This window comes from Cyprinodon tularosa, unplaced genomic scaffold (assembly GCF_016077235.1).
Source record: "Cyprinodon tularosa strain WSP-4 unplaced genomic scaffold, ASM1607723v1 ctg40, whole genome shotgun sequence".
NCBI lineage: Eukaryota > Metazoa > Chordata > Actinopteri > Cyprinodontiformes > Cyprinodontidae > Cyprinodon > Cyprinodon tularosa.
In genome coordinates this window covers 456,302-479,143 of record NW_024039119.1, presented here as the reverse complement: position 1 = coordinate 479,143, position 22,842 = coordinate 456,302, and the positions used below count along the sequence as shown (strand labels likewise).

Below are 22,842 nucleotides of genomic sequence, written 5' to 3'. Positions count from 1 at the left end.
GAATCATTTTTCAGCTTCTTTACTTTTTTTTCCCATTTGTTTTTCCACTGCGCAATTATGTTTTACTTTGCTCTGGTCTCTCAAATATGGTGTTTTTAAAATGGACACAATCCATAATATTGCTAATTGAGGACAAAAGGTAGACTTTTTTAAGGATTGATATGAAAGGTGTTGCATTGTTTTTTTTTTTAAATCTTTCTTCCTCTTTTATTGCCAACTAAATGAAATAAAATTGTGTGTAATTTATTTCCGACACAAACCAGCAGGTAAAAACCTAAAAGTTATTTTAATGATAATTGGCGTCACCTGTGCTCTGTGGCAGATTTTACCTGCTGATATTCTAGAGGTGTAAGTTTCCCTGCTTGTTGTCCGTATTTCCAGCATCATGTTTGGTGTCTTTGTCTCGTCCGTTGACCCTCAGTGCAGTCAAATGCTTTTTTTTTTTTTTCTAGGAAAGAGTGTGATGTTTGTTGTGTGCAGGGAGGGGCGGCGGGGCTGGTTCAGGGGAAGCGGTGAAGGCGTCTTTGTTTGATGCACATAGGATGCCAGTGTTTGGCTAGTCTTATCTGTGCAGAAACAAGTGTGTGATGTGTGTTTTTATGAGGATAATTCACTTTATGCTCTTTTAATTAAGATCCAATGCTGGTGTGAGTATTCAGCAGCGCAGATGTCTGATTTCTGTTGCATGGGGAAATTCAGGCTTCTTTAGCCGGGTTTTATTTGGTCCTCTTATTGAAAATCCATCATTAAGAAAGAGATGGATTGGAAAATGGACATGAGAAGGCAGCATTAATGGAAATACAGAGACAAAGTGGGAATAGGATTTTAGGGAAGGATATTATTGACTTTAAAGAAAAACAAGAGGACGAAAACCATTTAATTTTTAATTTAGAAATTTAGAAATTGTTTTAGCTGAAAGTCATAAAATTTTAAGGAACAAGGAGATGAGGGATGGGCTGTGGTTACTGTCCCCACCCAATCACCACTTATACATCCCCTCTCCAGAAAAAAGAAGCTGAGAGAACACCTCAAAATATCAATATTTTCCATGAAGGATCTTTTCAAGCACATGAAATTGATCGTAGTTTTCCCTTTTTTTTTTCTCCTTTTTAAAACCCTAATCAGAAATTAATAAAAAAAAATAGTAAAATCAGTGCTTTAAAAAGAGAAAATGGCCTGAAAGTGATGGATGCGTTTCCAGAGAGTGTGACCGCTCTGTTTAGCTGGTGAGGCATCTGTATGCAACTCAAGGGCACTCTCCTCATGGCAGCTGGCACAGCACGCTGCTGGGAAGCCAGCGGTTTATCACTGGAACACGCTGGCTTGTCAGCGGCAAAGATACTCTCCCAGGGGGGAATTAATCTTTTCCTCTTTCTCTCTTGTTACTGTCTGATTCGTCAAATCAGAGAGTAACGTTCATTTTAGGAAAACCCTGGACCTTGTTTCTGGGAGATGCACGGCTCCAGACAGATCAGACAAAGAGAAAATTAGTCAGGAAAAAAGGCGGGAGTAATGGTGATGCCTGTTGCCATGGAGATTGGGGTCAATGAATGGTTGCCATGGAGCCCACCGCTTGAAATACAGGGAGAGGAAATTTTGACGTACACGTAGGGTTCTGTGTATGTCTGCAAATCTGGACGACCAAAGCACAATTTCTATTTTTAATGAGATTGTGCACGTCTGCTCAGGAAGCAGAATGAACCCCATAGCGGTGATATTCTGGGATGCAATCAATCTGACTTATTATTTTCAGGTTGTATGACGGCATAACTCCATTTGGCGAATTAAATATGTATTTGTTCTAATCTATTATTTTGGCTGTCATTAACCACTGAGGAGATTTATGTTTTAACTTTATTTTACACACTCAAGCAGGCAGAGGGTACAGATGAAAATGTGCCTAAAAATGCCACATTTACCAACAAATGCCATCATTTAGAAGTGAAAGTTGAGAAAAAAGTAAATGTCAACATGTGTGACACCTGTTTAAGTCGAGATCGACCGATTAATGTTTTTTAAGGCCAGTGTCGATACCGATTATTTTGACATTATTTTAACAGATCCCTGATACCTGCTGCTTTCACATGAAAAAAGGACACAATGATAAAAAATGTTACACAAGTCCAAATCTAAAGAAACAAAATATTAATAATGGAGGGAGAGCAATGCTGAAACACAAAAACATGCTAATATCAACCAAAAATATTGGTTAATCTCTACTATTTGGTCAGCAATATTTGTAGGATCTTTATTCCAAGTATCAGTATTCTTATTCTGAATGTTAATGATGTGTTGAGCCTCCTAGATGGAGTCTCCTTTCCGTAGATTGACTCTGATAAAAGTACGATTACAATGTTCAACAAAACTGTGTCCATTGCATGTTTCCCTCATATTGTGAGAGCTTGATTAAAACAATAATATACAAATCTATAATGAAAGATGAAGATGTCAATATCAGAAAGCCAGAGTTACGTTTGGAGAATATATCAAGGGAGGCAAGGATCAGGATGATGGAAGGGAGAGCTTCCAACCTAAATGACTAGGAGCTCATCAAATTCCAGTCAAATACAGTTTAAAAAGCCGGTTAGCAGTTATAAGTTGGGTTTGATTTGAGAAAAATCAACTAAGTTTCCTAATCTTTATAAGAGTGATATTTTTGATATTTTTAAGATATATATATATATATATATATATATATATATATATATATATATATATATATATATATATATATATACATACATATACTTCTATTTCCAACCCCTTTTCATTACAAACCATAATCTGTAAGACATACTCACTAGTTAACCTCCAAAAAAGGAATGTACTGATCCAGTGAACTATTAAAACTCATATGTTTGGTCTGGTGCCTCATATTTTTCTTTCTGCTGAGATATTTCTTTTCAGGCCCAGAAGTGATACAGATGTGAATGTGTGACACATTCAGGCTTGAAGATGCTGGAGGTTCAGATTTGCTCCCTGCCTGCGTGTTTGTGAAGAGATGCATGATTAAAGCCCTCCATGCTTCATGCTACGGTTCACCGTCGAAGTGAAGGAGAGCATGGACTCAGTCCGCTGTCATGGACAGTGGTCGTGTGCTGAAGGGGGCACACGTGCAGCCGGCGCACGTGTGGAAACCCTCCCCCCCTCCTTGTTAGTGACGTCAGACCTCAGTCCGAGTACGGTACGCTAACGGTGGCGGAGCATCTGAGCCCCTCCCCCTCTCTGAGTGGCCAGCATCATCATCCTCATGAACCACAGAGCTGCTTTGAGTCTCTGCTTTCATGTTTAAACCCAGTTTCACAGGAAACATGTTATGGTGAGCCGTAATCCTCTTTAAGATAGAGTTTTACTCCATTTCACTTTAATCCTGCTCAGTAAGTGGAAAAAATTTATTGTGAAGCTCACATATTTATAAAGGCCAAACAAGGACAAACACCATGCACATCCAGCAGCTTTATAGCACCTTATTTATCTCATCTTTTTATAAAAATAAATAAATAAATAATTAGGTTTGCATCCAACCTAGAAAAAGCACAAATAGCGCAGCAAACTGAGCGGAACTTAAAAGCTTGATCAATATGATTTTGGCTGCAGCTACATCAAGTCATCAAATCTGAGTCTGTGTTTATTAGCAGGCAGTGCTTCCTGAGACAGCTCCAGCTTGTAATGAGTGAAGTTGAACAGCTGATTGATGGGATGGTGTTTCGTTCTGAGTAAGTTAACAGCAAACAGGATGCTGGTGGAACAGACAGATGGGAAGCAAATCTGAACTTGGTATATACAGAGTAACTTTTGTTCCAAAAATGTTACAAGCAGAATGTGTTTTTATTACGTTGAAGTTAGAAACAGAAACAGAATTGAAACTCTTAATAATTTTTTTTTTTCTAATTCATATATGTTTTATTTTATTTTGTTTCTTTTTATCTGTTTATTTTTTTTATTTCTGTTTTTCAGATTGAGTTTTACTGATCACGTTCTCTTAACTTCTGAGGACGGGCTTTCCTTTGTAGTGAAGAGCACAGATGCTTTTCTATTGGTCTAACAAACCTGTATTTACAAAACGTTTTCTTTACTTCAAAAAATAATGGAACTAGATTCTCTCCATATTTGGAGAGAATCTTAATAGGTTTCTAAGCAGTGGGCTCGTTCTGATCTTAGGCTGGATGAGAAATATGCTGAACAATCTCATCAGAATCAGTGAGATCTTGGATTAGAAAACAAAAAAATAAAATAAGTCAAGCAGACTATTGGGAACTCATAGAAGAATATAAACTATTTTCAGTGCATGCATGTCACTGACACTTCATTTTACACTTACTTGGTTTTAAAAAAATGAAGAAGGGGAGATATCAGGCTAAATTGCTGCAATGTTTTTTCTTATTATCTTTTGACCTTTCAGCTTCAGCTATCATGATCAGTTATAGCCTCCTAGGAGCCTCGGATTCAGCCTACATGTCCAGTTAAGCTGGGATTACTCATAGTACTGTTGATCATTTTTGATGCTAACCTCTTTAAATACGATAATAGCAGGAAAACAGCTTGATATTCCTTTCATTTGAATGTATCAATACAGCTTATCAATAATTAACTGGAATTTCTGAATAATCTGAACTATAATAGGAAAAAAGTAGTCAGAATTTTGTATTAAGCTGTTCAGATTGCATTATGCAATAAATAGGCATGCTGGGAACATTAGTATGAAAAAAACAAACAAATCTGCCCAACATTAGAGCTGGTCTCCCTCAATCCACCCTTTATGACCCCAGTGGTCACTTTAAAACCTTTTACCTGTCTGCTTGTGATCTCTGTGTTATCAATATGTCCTCATGAAGTTGGATCCGAGAGAAAAATGCTCAATAATTCATAAAAAGTGGAAAAAAATTAAGATTTCCTTGGACTGTTATGAACCTTTAGAGCTGAAAGGCATTTGGGGAATGTTGTTCTGTGGAGCAGGTGAGAACAGATCCTTGTTAATCGCTGCACCCTTCACCTTCCTGCTGGTTAGAAAAAAAAAAAACAGTTACAACGTTTGGTTAGAAAACAAGCTTTGCAGGCGCTGCCTTTCACGTGGTTCTCCATTTGTAGACTGCATTTTTACAGTGACGTAGTGGATCAGCTGTAAACGGGTTGGGATCAGGGTGGGGTTAGTGTTGGAAATGAGATCACCGTCTCCCAAAGGTATATGGTTGGCAGGTTGCAACAGATTTAGGGGTGTGATGTGGATTTTTCTTTGGCAGAAACTTCGGAAGTAAAAAAAACAAGTGGAAACTATGACGTGCTTTGGATTTTTAAAATTAGGAATTTATTTAGGAAGTTGTTCTGTGATATTTTCTTCCACTAAATTGAACATTTTCGGCCTTTTATAATGAAGCAGTGTCCGATAAATGAGAATGAAAATTTGATGAAGAACATACGACCTTATGAGATGCCTCCGTGACCCACTTCCGAAGAGGTTGCCATAACAGCTGCCCCTGCATGTGTGTGGTCATGGCTGAGCGTCTGTGTTTGTGTACTTCTGCCCTAATGGAAGAAGCCCCCTGAGGGGAGGGATGGTTAAGGTTGATCGCCCTCCAAAAACCACCTGACACACTCCTGCTGAAGGCCTTCAAGTCTCATGAATGTCAGCTGGAATAAACACAGTTTTAAAAAATAACAGTAACTTAAAGCTGTAACTTATTTACTGTAATGTTCTTGCTGTTTATTACATTCTGCTAAATGTCGATGAACCCTTCTGTGTCGCTGGTGGGTGTTTTATTAGCTTTATAAGTGCAGGTCCATGTCTCTGCATGATGTCATTCATTGATTTTTTTTTTTACTGCTCTGCTGCGGCCACTAATCTTCCAGAGCGATGCTGCTGTCGACCTAACCGTCAGGATTAATGCTCAAACCTGAGAGGATGTGATGTTTGCAGGCTGATTGCAGCTTAAAGGAATAGTACACCCAAAACATGATTAGGCTTCATTTTCTACTCACCCCCATGCTGAACAACACTCTGGAGTACTTTTTTGATATCTCAAATGCATCTGGAGATCTGGGAGGCTTCTTGCTGTCTGCTGACATTCAAATAATGGAGGTCTATTGTGCCCGAGACAGAAAGGTCCATAAAAGTCCACAAAAACGTGTCAATATTCCTCCATACTGCTCGTCCAATGTATTCCAAGTGTCCTGAGTGGGTAGCATCCAGAATTTACTCGAAACGAAGTCATTTAGAATGTTTTTAGAGCATAAACAGTAGTGTATAGTATTTCCTGAAAGCGCACGCCAGCGCGTTCACGAGCCTACGGAAGCCGGCAGACCAAACCAGCGCATTCAGCTCGGCAAAGAACTCATGCTCTTCCTCAACACTGAAGTCCTCAGACATTTTTCTTTAGTTGTTTCTTTCTTTGCACAGGTAAACAGCACATTTCTTCTTCTACGCTTGCATTATCGGCAGAGCAGACGCTGAATGCGCACTTTCATCGGGTTTGGTCTGCCGGCTTCCGTAGCGTCCTGAATGCGCTGGCGCGCGCTTTCAGGAAATCCTATACACTACTGTTTATGCTCTAAAAACATTCTAAATGACTTCGTTAAGAGTAAATTCTGGATGCTACCCACTCAGGACACTTGGAATACATTGGACGAGCAGTATGGAGGAATATTGACACGTTTTTGTGGACTTTTATGGACCTTTCTGTCTCGGGCAACGTAGACCTCCATTATTTGAATGTCAGCAGACAGCAAGAAGCCTCCCAGATCTCCAGATGCATTTGAGATATCAAAAAAGTACTCCAGAGTGTTGTTCAGCATGGGGGTGAGTAGAAAATGAAGGCTAATCATGTTTTGGGTGTACTATTCCTTTAATGTACATAAGGCTTGAACACAGATGTTGGAAATGCAATGACGTGATCGGAGGCTCGGAGTACTCAGCAATACATTGCATGACGGGCTGCACAAAGCACTGAGCCAGTTCCTTTTTCTTGCCAGTTCTACAGCCATAAGGTTGTAAAACATTTCCATTGCACTATATATAAATAATTCCCTGCAACATTTTTATGTTCCTCAAATCCTTTTGCTTTTTTTCAGCTTTCTGCTACAAACCCTAAAGGTAGTTTATTAGGATTTTATGGGATAAAGCAACAGAAATTATGGTAGTGGAAGAAAAATTATGCATAGTTGTTCCCCTTTTTAAAAGACTTTAAATCAGTAAAATGCGACATTTTTATGTGCCTCCTTTACGCAAATGTGTAAAATGTCCAAATCAATTTACTTCAGAAATCCCTTTTGGTAAACTGGGTTTAAAGGTGCATAGTCATGCTATATGCCTGCACAAAAAAGACCAAAACACATTTGACCATGATAAACTTTATACTTTTAGAGTGTAAATATTGGAGAAAAAAAAATAAACAAGTTGAACAGAAAGATTACTCTAAGTTAATTTAAATGCTATTAGAGGGAGAGGGGGTATGAATAATAAGTGTTACTTCTTCATACCCCTTTTCAGACATTTACATTAATTGATGTCAGTTCTCTGGATGTATCTACTGACAGGTTTATTTGGTGGAGGGTTTTGGTGTTCAGGTAAATTTAGTTACTTTGGATATTGGCGTTTGGTTTGGTTTACGTTAACTGGTCTTTTTTGTCTGTATTTGGTTGATTAATTTATTTTTGTCAAATTGTCTGTCTGAAATTGTCTGAAATAATTTACTATTCATTCATTCAGTTATATACACCAAGGGTCTGTCCTTTTAGTGTATATAGTGTTCTTTTTGAGCCTAAATAGAATTCCAGCACCAGGTGCGATGAACAGACATAATCAGACGTAGCTCCATCTGCTGGCTGCATCAAATAACTATCAGAAAGCTAGATGGTGAACTTTAAATAGAGCATGACTGTCCTGCATTGGTCGCGGTAATCTGACTGCTCGGCATGGTGCAAGACTGACGCATTTTAATTAGTAATCATTTCTACTTGGACTGTAAAGTCAACAGTGTCATTGCTATCACCGGTATCAGTGCTTCCAGAATAAGGATGTTAAGCCATGCATCCATTAACTTTGCAGTCACATCTGAATGCCTTGGCAGCTTTAGCTCCGGCTTTGTTTTTTTAAAAACATTTATACCGTATTGCCAAGGCTGTTCAAGTCTTATCCCTCTTGGAATCAAATATTTTTGTGTTTTTTTTCTCACACCGGATGTTGGTCGTTTCTCCATTATTTACACACTTCACTGGAAGGTGCTATCTGACTTAGCTGTAGTGGGCTACTCCCTTCTTTAACCCCTGCCCACGTGCAACATCCTGGATTCTTTGTTTTTGTACATTTACACAAATATTTATTTACTAACAAACTGAGCATTAATAAAGCAAATAAATAAAAAATAATGTGACAGCTGGTTGTGGTAATCTTTTAGAAAAACTTCCTACACAACGAAAAGGAATTCACCTCTGATCCAATTAGATTATAAATACTGTTGATCTGTGAAATCCTCAAAGAATCATTAAAGACAATTAATCAGAGAAGCAGACAAGAAGAATGAGGTAACTCTGGAGGAACTGCAGAGATTCATTCCCTAGGTAGGGAACAATCTGGAACAGGGACAAAGACATGGCCCCTGGCCAACCCTTCCAGGTTAAGAAGCAGTTCCTCTTTAAAACAGAGGATGACAGGAATGATACTCTCAAGTGGACTGTTCTCGCTAATCTGACATTTTGTTAGTATCTTCAAATTATATCAAAACACAGCGATTCATTATTTACATCAAAATACTATGATTAAAGATAAATGCAGAATTCATGGTCTTTTCAGACCTATGTATTTTTATGGGGCAAAGAGGAAAGTTATGTGTCTCTGCAGGCATGTAGAAGTCTTCTGTGTCATATGAGATAAAAAATAAAAACGTGCAACCCATGCGTATTATTAGGCAACATAGATTATGTACAGCCTGATGGAATGCTGATATTGGAAATTGGTACGATATCAGCCAAAAAACAAATGTAAGAATATGTAAAATCTCTGAAATAAACAAGCTGATGGAAACACTCCTCTTCTGTTTGAAATTTCTCTAACCCATTGGTTGATAATAGCCGGGTCGGTTGTTCTCATACCTTTCAGTTGTTGAGTATTAGTCTCTATGTAAGTAATATAACTTGATGAATGAAGGATAAAAGTATGAATGATTAATGCTGATTTGGTATCGGTCAAAACTCAAAGCTGTAATATCATGTGGTATCATATTGGATATGAAAAAGGTTTTATCGAGACGTTCCTGGCGTAGATGTAAATATGTGTGTAGATTTTATTTAACAACACTGCAAAAAAAAAAAAAGAAATCTAAAAAAATTCATTATTTTCTTGTGCATTTTCTTGAAATGAGGAGGTAAGTGGGACACTTAATAAGAAAAATCAGTTGCATTGTCTTATTTCAAGTGCATATTATCTAATTATCTTATTTCAAGAATAAAAATTTACATACTTATATTAATGGTAAAAACATTTAATTTGAGAATTTTTAAAAATTATTTCCAGATCATTTTTGCAGTAAATACCTGAATAAAAATCTATTTTATTTTCACTCATTTATTTGTAAAATACAGATGTTGTACTTGTTCCTTTTCCAGTTGTTACACTGTGATGAGTGTAGATTGACCCTAAACTGGTTTTGGGTCCTGTTAGTTTTCAGCCAGCCCTCGGTGAACATCGGCCGCTGCCTGGCCAACCCCCATGGACATTTTTTTGGCTTCACTGGTCTGAATGACAGTAAGAAAAAAAGGCTTAAGTGATGTAGGTGAAACAGCAGTGAAATTAAACCCAAATAAAAGCTTTTGACCTTTAATCCTGCAGGTTATTTGTGGTGGGACAAAAAGTTAAATGAGCAAAACTCTTGGAGGCTAGACAAGATTTAACTCTGACATATACAGCCAACGTTACAGTTGAGTGGTTTCAATTCATGTTGAAAAAGTCCAAAGTCCAGAAACATAATCCAACTAAGAATCTGAAAAACTATTTAGATGGACCACAGATTTTTGTTTGTTTGTTAATTTGTAGATTATAGTTTACATAAGATCTCAAACCAATGTCTTTTTGTCACTTAATTATCCCCTAGATGAAGTCAACTTTTAGCATAAAGCCATCTAAAACATAGAGAGGTTTGTGGTTTTAAAGTGACAGACAATAATGTAAAAAGAATTAAAGAGGATATGAATACTTTTGCAGGTTATAAAGGATTTTTATAGGATATAGTTTTTTGCTGCTTATCCTTTTAATCTGTTCCAAACAATCAATTTATTCTTCCATCTGTTTCTCTCAGGTTATCACGGAATTCTTTTTCTCAGAAGCGGCATTAGTGAAAAAAGCAGATCTGATTAACTGAGAGACTTTGTGTCTTCCTCCTACAGGGCCGGAATCGATGATGTGGAGACAGACGTGGTGGAAATCGAGGCGAAGCTCGACAAGGTAGGAACCGTTCATCCAAAAGCATTGTGTTCTCATGCAAGGTTGTTTCTGTTATTTTATGAATCCTAATTATGAAGACACGCACACAGAACCAGATTAAACACCGAGAGCATATACTGATTAAAGCCACAGAGGAAGCTTTATGTTCCGTAGCATGAAGTGTTGCATATAAATATAACAAAAGGTGGTTCCTAAAAGCAATTAAACAGCAGCTTTTCTTAGAGCAGTACAGTGTATACAATCTAAAATGAGGTAGTTTTACAAATATAGTTCCCTAGAAAGAACATGTTTATGGGCAATCGCCTATTATCTAAAGAGAAAATCAGCTGATCAGTAAGGCATTAACAGATATTAGATATGGAAAGGGAACAGGCTAATGGAAAGATCATTTTATTATTGTAACAAACATTTAAATAAAAATAAAAAGAAGAAGAACATCGTGGGGCTGCACAGTGCAATGGTGGGTAGCAACTGCTGCTTTGCAATAAGAAGGTTCTGGATTTGCATCCTGGCCCCAGCGTCTATCTGCGTGAAGTTTGCATGTTCTCCCCGTGCATGCGTGTTCTTTCTCCGGGTACTCCAGCTTCCTCCCACAGCCCAAAAACATGACCGTTAGGTTAATTGGCTTCTCTAAATTGTGTGATTGTGTGCGTGCATCTCTGTGTTGCCCTGCAAGAGACTGCCGACCTGTCCAGTCAACCATAGACCGCCAGAGATGGGCACCAGCCCCACCGCTACCCTGACGGACGGACGGTGTGGAAAGCAGATAGAGACTGTTTGCTTGAAGCCGTTTAGTCGGTTTACCAACATTGATTTTGGATAAAATGGACTTTAAGTTTGTAACATGATGAATTTCTTACATAAAGAAAATGAAAACACATGGACTGATTATTCAAGCAGGGAACCAACCGTTGAACTTTGAACCCCATTTGAACCCCGCTGAAAAAAAGGTCAGAATGGAGAGATCTGAGAGGTTTCCATCACAATGATTTGCTCTATGCAGAAAACTCACTTAGCTTGCTTTAAAAAATTTCATTCTAATGCTGCTGATGGATTTTAGTGGATGACATTACAAGGTTCATAATAAGAGTTTTTTTTTCTTCTATGAGAATTAAACTTCACAACTTTCGAATTACTGCTGCAGAATATAAGTCAAAATCAAAACAAAAGCGCAGCAACTGCTGCAAGTTCTTTTTCAACAAGCTGAAGCCAGATTCATCAGCCAATTCCTCAGCAGAGATTCTGCATCGCTCCGACTGTTGTGGTCATCCCAACACATTATTTGTATATCTAATGATTTAGACCGAGTCCTGGAGGCTCAGTGCACCACGCAATTAGATCAGATTTACATATCTGTTAGTGTGTTTACATACACTGCATGCCACCGCCTGCCTCGGAGGTTCAGCTCGTGTTTCACGCTCCCTCCTGTTTTCTATTGCCTTATGAAAAGAATCAGCTGTGGACATTGGATTTTAAATGCAAATTTTATATATATATATTTTTTTCTTATTAATGAGTGTGCACCCTTTGCATGGCGCTGAATCAAGCAACTCATTTTAGCAGCATTCATTCATATAGTCTGTCTGCAAACATTACAGATGGCAATGCCAGCCTCCCACAAAGCCGCACTCATATAGCGACAACCTTGGGAACTTTTGCACCAAATGAGATAATTAAAGGGTTGTTTTCTGCACACCCTCCATGCACCAGCACACTTGTGCGCACACACATGTCCTGATGCTGGTCTGTTGCACAGCTGCGTGAGTATTCTGCTAATGACAGCGTTCCGCTATGTAGCTTATCATATTCAGTCTAAAGTGGGGAGGTTTAGTATTGTAGCTGCCTCCTCATGTGGTGTCAAAAGGAGAGCCCTGCCACCTTTTTTCTCTCTTGTAATTAAGCCATTTCTGGGATTTAGACTTTTGCTTTGAAATTGAATAATATCTATAATGTCTTTGCAACTTTCTATTAGTTTTACCAGTGTCCAATTTGCACTCTCTGTCCTATAGCTGCTTTTTTATTATTATGTTGTACTAGTTACTTCATGGCTCTTGCATTAGCAGAATTTCTCGGCTTTATCACTCTTAAATTTTAAAATTACATATAGTTCTTTGAACCTTATTAAACCTTATTTTTTTAACCTTTATATAAGGTGAGCTTTTTATTCATTTAATATTATTTACTGGAGATAGGCAGGAAAATTGGGAATAGGAAGCACCATACTGAAAGCGAGAAATTAGATTTTGTTTGAAGTTTATAAACCCAGGTTTCATGAAGCGTTGCTTTTACGCAGCAACTCCAAGCTGACGAAATGTTGAAAACGAAGCTGATGGGTTTTTTCCACTTGCTGCTCAAAGAACCTGGAACCAAACAGAGCTGTAAGACATTATAGATCCGATATTATGTTTTTATAAGCCTTCCAAAGTCGACTATATAAATTAGTTTTCTTCTTGTGCTATTCCTCTGAGCCACAAGGAAGAAACTTGCTTTCACTGCAACGCTACCTTCTCCATGTGTGGTTGCCGTATATCATGCCACTTTTGATTTGGCTCTTTTTTAGAAAGGTTGAACAAACTAGGAAACATCGCACAGCTGAAAAAACACATTTTAAGACATAAGCCCCATTTACATTAGCCTTGTGAAACCGTGCCGAGAGCGGTCCGAGCATTGTAACTGAGATAACTGTCGAGTATAAATGGTACACAACCAAACCTGACTGCGTCAGACACAACCGCTACTCGCTAAATCTAGTACTACTTCAACAGTAGGGCTCGGCGTGGTTCAGAGTAGGCTCTGTTCTCAGATAACAAAAGCCCCATTTACACTACCCCTCTGAAACCGATCAGTACAGAGTTTGGACCCAGCTTGGATCACTTAACCGTGCCTAGCTTGGTTCCTTACGACCGTTTACATATCACCCTAGCATGGTTCCTTGCCTCTTAGTGGCAATCTACGGTACTACTGCTCTCTAGAGGGAATTAAGCCAGTCAACATGGCGGCGACCTAACATTCAGGACGTTTGGTTATAATTGTGAAATTTCATTGTTTGGGGAGAGTCAGGCGAAAAAGGAGCCTTTGGTGAATTTAGTTGACAGAGACAGCTTTTGGGAAGTGGATACGACAAACGATAGTCTAATCAAGGCTTCCAGACGCAGTAAACAAGGACAGATATTGAGGTTCATCACACTGCTAAGCAAAATCCTCACTGGAAATCGTGAATTGCTCATGCACGTAATCATGAAATTTCAGACATTCAAAAAAATACAAGCTTCCCTACCATGCCACACAATTTCCAGTGATGATTCTGCTTAGCAGTGTGATTAACGTCTTTGTTTCCTGCGCCGACTTTGTCAAGTAAATTCACCAAAAGCTGCCTTCTTCACCTGACTTTCCGCAAATAATGAAATATCACAATCATGACCAAACATAACTTCCTGAATGTTGTGGGCACAGGTTTTTTGATTTTGTTGATTCCCTGCTTTAATCCTTGAGAGCAGTAGTACCATAGATTGTCACTAGGAGGCGAGGAACCGTGCTAGCGTGATGTGTATCATAAGGAACCAACTTTGGCACGGTTAACTGATTCAAGCTCAGTCCCAACTCGGCACGGATCCGTTTCAACGGTAGTGTAAATGGGGCGATAGACATAAGCCAAAAAAAAGGGCAGTTGCTGTCACTGTGGAGATTAGGTGCTGAAAAAGCCACTTTGTCTCAACTTTGAGCAGAAATAATACAAGCTTCCCTACCATGCCACACAATTTCCAGTGATGATTCTGCTTAGCAGTGTGATTAACGTCTTTGTTTCCTGCGCCGACTCTGTCAAGTAAATTCACCAAAAGCTGCCTTCTTCACCTGACTTTCCGCAAATAATGAAATATCACAATCATGACCAAACATAACTCCTGAATGTTGTGGGCACAGGTTTTTTGATTTTGTTGATTCCCTGCTTTAATCCTTGAGAGCAGTAGTACTATAGATTGTCACTAGGAGGCGAGGAACCGTGCTAGCGTGATGTGTATCATAAGGAACCAACTTTGGCACGGTTAACTGATTCAAGCTCAGTCCCAACTCGGCACGGATCCGTTTCAACGGTAGTGTAAATGGGGCAATAGACATAAGCCAAAAAAAAGGGCAGTTGCTGTCACTGTGGAGATTAGGTGCTGAAAAAGCCACTTTGTCTCAACTTTGAGCAGAAATAATGTAGTTTATAGGGCAGGCAAAGCGCAGCCAAGGGAGGTGCTTTGTGAAGGGGGCAGGTAATTGATTGATTAAGGACCAGCACAAAAACATAGTTCAAAGCTGTCTTTTTGCTTCTTGCTTTGCAGGATTGGTTCTATTGGAACCACAGGTTGTAGTTCTACCCACACTGAACTCAGCTCAAAAAATCCATCTCTTAATGTAGATTTATTTTAGTGATATGATAGATTCACAGAGCCTCTAAAAAGTAAAACTTTTACAGTTTTGTTACATCACCAATAACCAGGCTGAATGTAAACAACACAGATGGCGCTAAATACAGGACAGCCATTTGAGAAAAGGCTACAATATACTAGGGTCTTCTGTAAATTTCAGTAGACCAAAAAACTCCCACCAGAGCCACAATGGTATGGTTGATAGCATGGATATATACGGGCTGGTCAAAGTGTAGACTCAGTTGAGATGATTTTCCAACGTCTGGCTGAGTTTGGTTTGTTTTCCAGAAGAATTAAGAGAAACATTTCAGTTAATATTCAAATTTGCACAGAACCTTTTAGATTTTCTCTCATTAAATCTAAGAAAAAGAGAAGAAATTGTTTTTTTAGTTACCTTCTCATTTACGTTTATGAACTTTTTGTGAGGTTTGTCACACAAACTTTTGATTGTAGAACGTCTGGACATCTGGACCAGCAGATAGAGAAGTTCCTTAAAAATTCAAGACCAAGTTCAATCCTATACATCAGAGAACCAAAAAATATGTCTGATCAGGTTAGGTCCATATCTACTTTGTTGCCAAACCACCACTTTTAGCGTAGTTCACATTGGTGTTAAAGGGCAGCTAAGACTGCAGTAAAAATGGCGCCCCGGGTCACACAACTCATTCATTGATGGATCCGACCCTTTGAAGTTAAGTTAATTAAATTTTTTTTCCTCATATGCAGCATTTTGAATTGTCTTGTACCTGAAATGTGATGTAGATATAAACTTGTCTTTAAACGGAACCATGAAAACAGCTATGAAAGCATTTCTGATGATACAGTAACAATGAAAATCTACCTTCATGCCACCCGGGCTTCCTTTGACCATTAGAAAAATGCTTTAGTTAAGTTAAAGCCTCCCCTAAAGTGGCCACTTTTAAATCCTACATGAACATGACACAAACTACACGATTGAAAAACTATAAGCAAAATGTATTTGCTACATTTTCATTGCTGTTTTTTATAGTTGTGAGTCAATGTTAATGTGAATGTCGTGGTTTTTATTCTCTGACTGATTCATCTTCTCGACTTATTAGATATTTGCCTTTATTCAAATACCATCATTGCCATTTCCTCAGCCTTTTAAAGCTCACTAGCAAATTTTCTCCTTTCATATGAGCATCCTTTCATGGTACCAATGATTCTCTCGTTTTTTTGTCTGATTTACCTCATCAGTGCGGCTGTTCTTACCTTCACAGCTTATTGGAGCAGTACTGATGCTTGTTTTGTTTTTTTCTTTCGTGATATTAGCTGGTGAAGCTGTGCAGTGGGATGATCGAGGCCGGCAGGGCCTACGTCGGCGCCAATAAGCTCTTTGTGAATGGCATCAGAGATCTGTCCCACCAGTGCAAGAAGGAGGAGATGATATCGGTGAGCACATAAGTCAATATTGGGGAATCTACTTCACTCAAATATAAGCAGCCATCTATCTGTGGAAATGCATTCCAGGGATTCCCAACATTAAAAATAGCTGTATAAACAGTTTTTGTTCGGACATGGATATGTGCAGCTGTTGTGGTGATGAAGGAGGCGACTGCATACAGACAGAAAATGTTTACATGAAATAAGCTTCTTGTTTTATTTTAGTAAAACATTCAGGCTGCATTTCATGGAAGTAATAACTCCCGTTAGAGATGAACCGGCGCTTAAGATAAACTTGTACAAAAGCAGTATTAAAATCTATTGTGAAAACAGTGCAGTGCACAGAAAATGGCTTATAACTAAACTCGTGTGTGTGTGTGTGTGTGTGTGTGTGTGTGTGTGTGTAATATTGCAGGAATGTCTTGAAAAGTGCGGAGAAAGCCTCCAGGAGATCGTCAACTATCAAACGGTGAGACACTTTTACACGCACACACTCAGAGGGACCCCACACAGCTGTTGCCACGGGCAATAGGCGGATGAGAGGAGCTTCCACATGCCCGAATCTTCCTAACATCTTTCAGAAATCTTTCTCCGCTTCGGGGCTCAACACGCAAACATCACACCCAAATCAAAATGCTGTTTATTATACATTTTGTTACATTTGTTTTGGATGACTAACAACTTGACTCCAGAGGAGTTCTTCTTTATAACGAAGTGTAACCTGAATCTGCCGAAATCAGTCAGACCTTGATGTCATGACGTTTTAAAACCCTGTCCATGTTTGGATCAACAAGAACCAAAACATGTTGCATCATTTTTACTTTTAGGCGTGTAAAGACGAAATCAGTACAAGGAGCTTTGTCTAGTTTTAGAAAGAACTACTCAAATTTGGATGTTATTGATTTATAAATTATGCTGCACAGCTGTAGGTTATCATTGCTTATTCTTCTATTGCTTCTCTATTGCTTGCTTCTTATGTGTGCGGGTGTGTGTGTTTGGTTTTGCAGTGTTCGAGACCTATTTGCATAACCAAAGCAAGAAAAAAGAAATTTCTTTAATAGCATGTTGGCATTATTCTGTAAATCAACTTCAGGCAGCAGATTTGAAAGTGCAAAATGAATTTATAAAGAGGTTAAAGGAGTCAAACAAACAGAACTGGACTTATAATAGCGATAAATAGTAATTTAACTACTGCCAATAATAAAATGACATCACACGAAAGAGTTAAGTGCGTCTTGAGCAGATATCTCAGTTGCATCCTCTGCAGGAGCTTAAAGTAAAGAGAATTTAATATGTAAACTGAAATGTGAAAAGATTGCAATTCGTAAAAGCCAATCTAAAAATGAGAAATTTAAAGAAGAAAAAAGATGTTTTAAAACATGACCTCTGTGGAATTTTGGTTTTCATTAAAACATGAAAGAAAGAAGAAATAGAATCTGAAAAAAACCGCAAAGTTACTCATAATACCCTTTTTTTTAAAGATTTTTTTCTGGATTGAAATTTATTTTAATTTATATTTACAAAACATGTTGTTTGCAACAACGATGATACAAAATTAACTCCAAAAATATTGATTATCTGCCTTAAAGGTGCTATTAATATTCTCTATCAGTATAAACAAAGATGTTCAAGTTGTAGCACCCCTTGTTATTTCTTTACATAGCTTGGTACGCAGTGACCAGTAACTTGAAATTATATAAGCTCCAGTACGCTCGGATATTAATTTCTCAGAAAGGTCATGTTATATATTATTGGAGCGCTGAATTCCTCTAGCCTAATCTGATTCCAGATATGATGTGTTTGATGTTGTAGAGTTTGTTTTACTGGGTCAGCTGTGTCTAGGTTCTCTAAAACCATAGATATTTGTGAAAAAAATATTTACTTCTTTATGTTTTATAGTGTATAGAAGTTGAATTTAAACACATTAAGCTGAACTCACTGGTGGAAGCGTCGCGTTTAAGAGATTGTTGGACGTTATTTCTAATTGGATTGTATATAAAAAAAATTGAGATTAGCTGCTGATTTACCTGTTCCATTTCTTCCATTAGTTTAATGCCAGCCAGAGGAGATGATGGCTTCAATTTCTTACATTTTGGTTTCCACATCATGTGTGCCGAAAGTAAATCTTTGCACAAAGTTATAAATCCTAGGAAGAGTTTAAACTCCCTTTGCAGCACCCAGTGCTCAGCTATAACACCGAACTCCAACAATTGAAATCCCAAAGCAGTTTAAAGTTCCTTTAAGATCCTGAATAAGTGGATTTGTAAAGCATGAATCCTTAGTTTGCTATTTTTGATAAAAGATTCCAGCCTAAATGAAAAAATAAAACATCTAAAAATCAAGCAACTTCACAATCCTTTGTGGAGAAAAACTATGAAATAAATGAAAGAACATTTAACAACTGTTGAACAATTCATTGCATTGAGCAACAGTTTGTGAGATCAAGTTGAATAAAGAAACGCTGCAGTCCTGCAGAAAAGCTGTTTTAGTACATTCCTACTCCACTTTGTCCCACGTTAGCGTTGCTCCAGCGAAGGCTCTTGTGATCTTGTCCAACCAGAAACCACTAAAAACAAGCCTCTGGCTTTTCTTTAAAACTTCAACATAGTTCTTTGACTTCACATGACACACTTTCTCATTTTCAACCCCTCCTAAATCTCAATGACATTCCAGTTTAGTTATATCACTTCGTTTGGAATGTGTTATTTCCTTCTGTGGTTGGAGTTTTGGGTGGAATTTCCACTTAAATCCTGGTTTTTCATGGCACACAAGGGAATAAAGCATTGTCCACACAAAGATTCTCTGTTGTTGCCAGTTAAATCAGTCAAGGAACCATTTTTACTGAGAAGTACCTTCCAGCAGGGATTTAGAGCAATAAATCACATGCACATTTGGTTCAATTCTAAATGTTGATTCCTTCTAATTTCTTAGCGATTTGTCTGTTTCTCTGCCATCCTTATTCATTTCTTCTTCCCTGGTTTTTATGCCTGTTTAACCCAGACCTGTTCAATCAGCTACATAACGCTAATGACATCCTCTAGACTTAGACTTAGACTCAACTTTATTTATCTCTTGGGATTACTCCATCAGGGAAATTCTGACTCCAATAGCTTATATAGAGCACAAAGAGGTTACGATTAACGATAAAAATACAACGGACAATATCAAAAGAGTGTATATAGTACCAAAAAAGCATAAAAGATAAAAGTTACAATTTCCTTGAATATGTTTCCCTTAGATATAAAAATATCTGCATCTTTTTGTTATACTGCTGTTCTGATATGGACTTAATATTGTTTTATTTTTGTTTCAAGTGAAGAACCCATTATGTAAATGTTAGTTAAAAACAAAAACATTTTTTGTAAATTTTAATTGGAAGAAAAAGCAATCCAGACATAAAACTTATTCTTTACTGTTTTTTTTTTATTTATTTTATAAGAAGGCAATTCATAAAAGTCAATCTAAAAAGCAAACGAAAACAATTATTAAAAATATAAATTCAAAAATATGAAAAACTAAAACAAGGGGAAAATAAAATATTTGAAAAAAAATAAAGAGAACAGAAAAAAGTATTTTCAAAACCTTTTTTTATTAAGAAGTTTTTCATACTTTTCTTTTCATCTGGATAACCTTTTTTTCTCACATTTACTTTGACAAAACTCTTGAAACAATAATGACCAAAATTCCCCTCCATATTCAGGCGTGCGCCGCGCTGCTTGGTTGCAGTCTTCCAAACTACTTTTAAGAAAATCCAGATTTCTGAGATGAGGTGTTCATCTTCCTTCATGCCCTTGTTGGTCTGTTCTGCATTTTTAACTTCCTCATATTCCTGTTCCGTAAAGGTGCCCCAGTCCTCCAACACTTGGGAGTGAAACCTCATCTTTATTAATGGAGTCCCAGCAGAGAGACACTGAAGGACAGGGAGACAATAAATTTGCGGGTTGGCAGCTTTGCTCTGCTGGTCTGTTTCTTTTAAACCATTCATAAATCCTAACACAAGACCCAACAGATGATGTTTTTACTTTTTCCTCCAAGGTGAATTGTTCTTTTTTAGTTACATTTTCAAGTGCTTCATTGCTGGATAGTGACCACAGGAGATTGAGTTTTAAACGCCGTCAAATTTGGATCCTCCCTTTGATATGTTGCCACTTTTGCTTCCTATCTAAAGAAAGATATGCAGCGATCAATCTGTAGGAAGTAACTGTGGATTAATAGAAGGATGTTTCAGAGGGGAATGTTTTCTATATATTCTCACTAAAAGCTGACCCTATTTAAAGTGCATGACCTCTGACCTTCAGAAACCTAAATATGAGCCTTGACCCCATTTTATAACAACCTGCATGGTCATTATGTGGAGGGAGGCTCACTACGGACTAAGCCTGTAATCCGCAATCTGTACGTGGAGGATAAATAATGTTTCATTTTTATGTATAGGATTTAATCCCAGCAAGAATCGATTGCTGTGTGATTAAAATGCAATCACATTTCCTTTGTTCAGTGAAAATACCTTCCTATTCCGCCCATATTGTTTGCCTATCAGCAGCTGTGCACTTTATTACATATAAAAGGAATATTAATTGTAGGAAAATCATTTTTTTTTCCCAGATGGAGAGATGAGTTGCTGGAAAAACTGAGAGAGAGTGAAGTGGAAGTCCTAAGGTTAACAGGAAGGGAATGTGAGGCTGAAAATCTGTTGATACAGCAGCTGAGTGGGTGTGTTCCCATGTGTCCTGCCTCTCCTCTCTCAGCCTGTGGCCTTTTTCACTCTCTAAGGATATCTAATGCCCTCTTGTGGTGTTTTGTAGCTACTACAGACTTACAGAGTAAAACTAAGCATTTCCCTGTAAAGGAAAGAGGATGCTGCTGCTCTAAAGTGACCCCTTGTCTTTGCTCCTGTCTACCTACAGATTTTGTTTGACCAGGCTCAGCGGTCCATCAAACAGCAGCTTCATACCTTCATTAAGGAGTGAGTATTAACTTTCACAATCACCCTTTGTTGTAAATGTTCTCACATATTGCTGCCTCACTCTTTAAACAGAGCAACACAAAGACGTGTATGATTATGTATAATGTGTCATTATACAAAGGAAGAGAAAAAAAGTGCTTTTTTAAAATTGCTTTTGCAAAACAAAATAAGAAATATTGGACATCAGTTTGTATTCAGTCCCTTCTTTTCTTAATTATATCTCACAGCAAAGTAATGCTCGTCCTGATAGTTTTAAATGTTTAAACTTCATCCGTTACATTTCTTATGACCTCTTTTAGTCCCTTCTTGGAAAAAAAGCTATTTTTTTATTTGCCATAGAACCTTCTGTAGATTAATTGCCTGAATTTTTTTTTTTACATTTTTATAACGCCTTTTTTGCAGTTTTTATGCCCCTTAATAAACCTAAATTACAAACAGTGTTGGGCACGTTACTTTGAAAAAGTAATTAGTTATAGTTGCTAGTTACTTCTCCCAAAAAGTAACTGAGTTACTAACTGAGTTACTCCACAATAAAAGTAACTAGTTACTAGTAAAAGTAACTATTGCGTTACTTTTGAGTTTCTCGCCCCCGTAAACCTTACCACCCAGCCCCCACCTTCTCGCCGTGTGTTTCCAAAGCCAGCTGAATAGAGCGGACGACAAAGACAAGAACCTGCAGAGAGTTTAGCATTTATTGTAACTCAGCGTAAATGACATCAGGGGGGAACGCCATGTGAAGTTTTATAACAGGACATTCAGATCCGGTGAGTATATGAAATTAATAACTGGGGATGTCTAATTCTGAAATCCTGTGTGTTTGGGTTGTTATAGATACTGCAACATCTATCTATCCATCTATCTATCTATCTATCTATCTATCTATCTATCTATCTATCTATCTATCTATCTATCTATCTATCTATCTATCTATCTATCTATCTATCTATCTATCTATCCATCTATCTAGATGTATACTCTGTGTGTGACATAAAATATGGATCTCCATCCCTGCCACAAAGGCCATCAAATAATGTTTAAAATAAAAAAACAGTAGGTTGAGAAGGCAGAGTATCTATCCATCCATCCATCCATCCATCCAACCATCCATCCAGATTTCTCCCTTTCTCCATATAGGCATCATTTCTGGCTGTTGTCAGGTTCATTTGATCGTTCACGCTCTCCATAGTTCTCCTGTGGCGCGAGCACAGGGCGACTGTTGCGCGCCTTTAGCGAGCATGCTCGTTTCCTGTCGCTTGCGCGGTGACTCTTGCCGCCTGCGCTGTGTGGAGATGCAGAGGAAACCGTTATGTGATGGGGAAACGCAGCTCTACGTAACACCGGTATTTCCATGTGGAAAACGCTGTTTTGCTGCTGGAGTCATCCTCACTCTCCATCTCTCTGTGTGTGCTGTACGTTAACACCCACCAGCAGAAACACCCACCTATTCAACTGACAGACGGAATCTCACTATTCATCAGCCATTCTCATCCTCCCCTCTCATGACAAGGCGCACGCCTCTGGATGACCTAAAATAAATCTTTAATATCTCTTAAACAAAAGTAGCACAAACAATATTTTTTCTGCACAAATCTGCACTAACGTTGCACTAACCATTCAGTCTATTTGCA

At 38.0% G+C, this 22,842-nt stretch overlaps 1 protein-coding gene across 4 annotated transcripts in view; it reads left to right on the top strand.

The window, feature by feature from the left end:
* Nucleotides 1-22,842, top strand: part of LOC119791769 (arf-GAP with coiled-coil, ANK repeat and PH domain-containing protein 3-like) — a 75,458-nt gene that overhangs the window by 23,038 nt on the left and 29,578 nt on the right. For 3 of the 4 annotated variants that reach the window (XM_038298059.1, XM_038298060.1, XM_038298058.1), the window contains exons 2-5: nucleotides 10,375-10,432; nucleotides 16,138-16,257; nucleotides 16,664-16,717; nucleotides 21,156-21,214. In XM_038298059.1, coding sequence (XP_038153987.1) covers nucleotides 10,375-10,432; nucleotides 16,138-16,257; nucleotides 16,664-16,717; nucleotides 21,156-21,214 — 291 coding nt within the window. Of the gene's footprint in view, nucleotides 1-10,374; nucleotides 10,433-11,301; nucleotides 11,383-16,137; nucleotides 16,258-16,663; nucleotides 16,718-21,155; nucleotides 21,215-22,842 lie in introns of those variants that run through there. The other variant, XM_038298061.1, reaches the window with a different exon arrangement.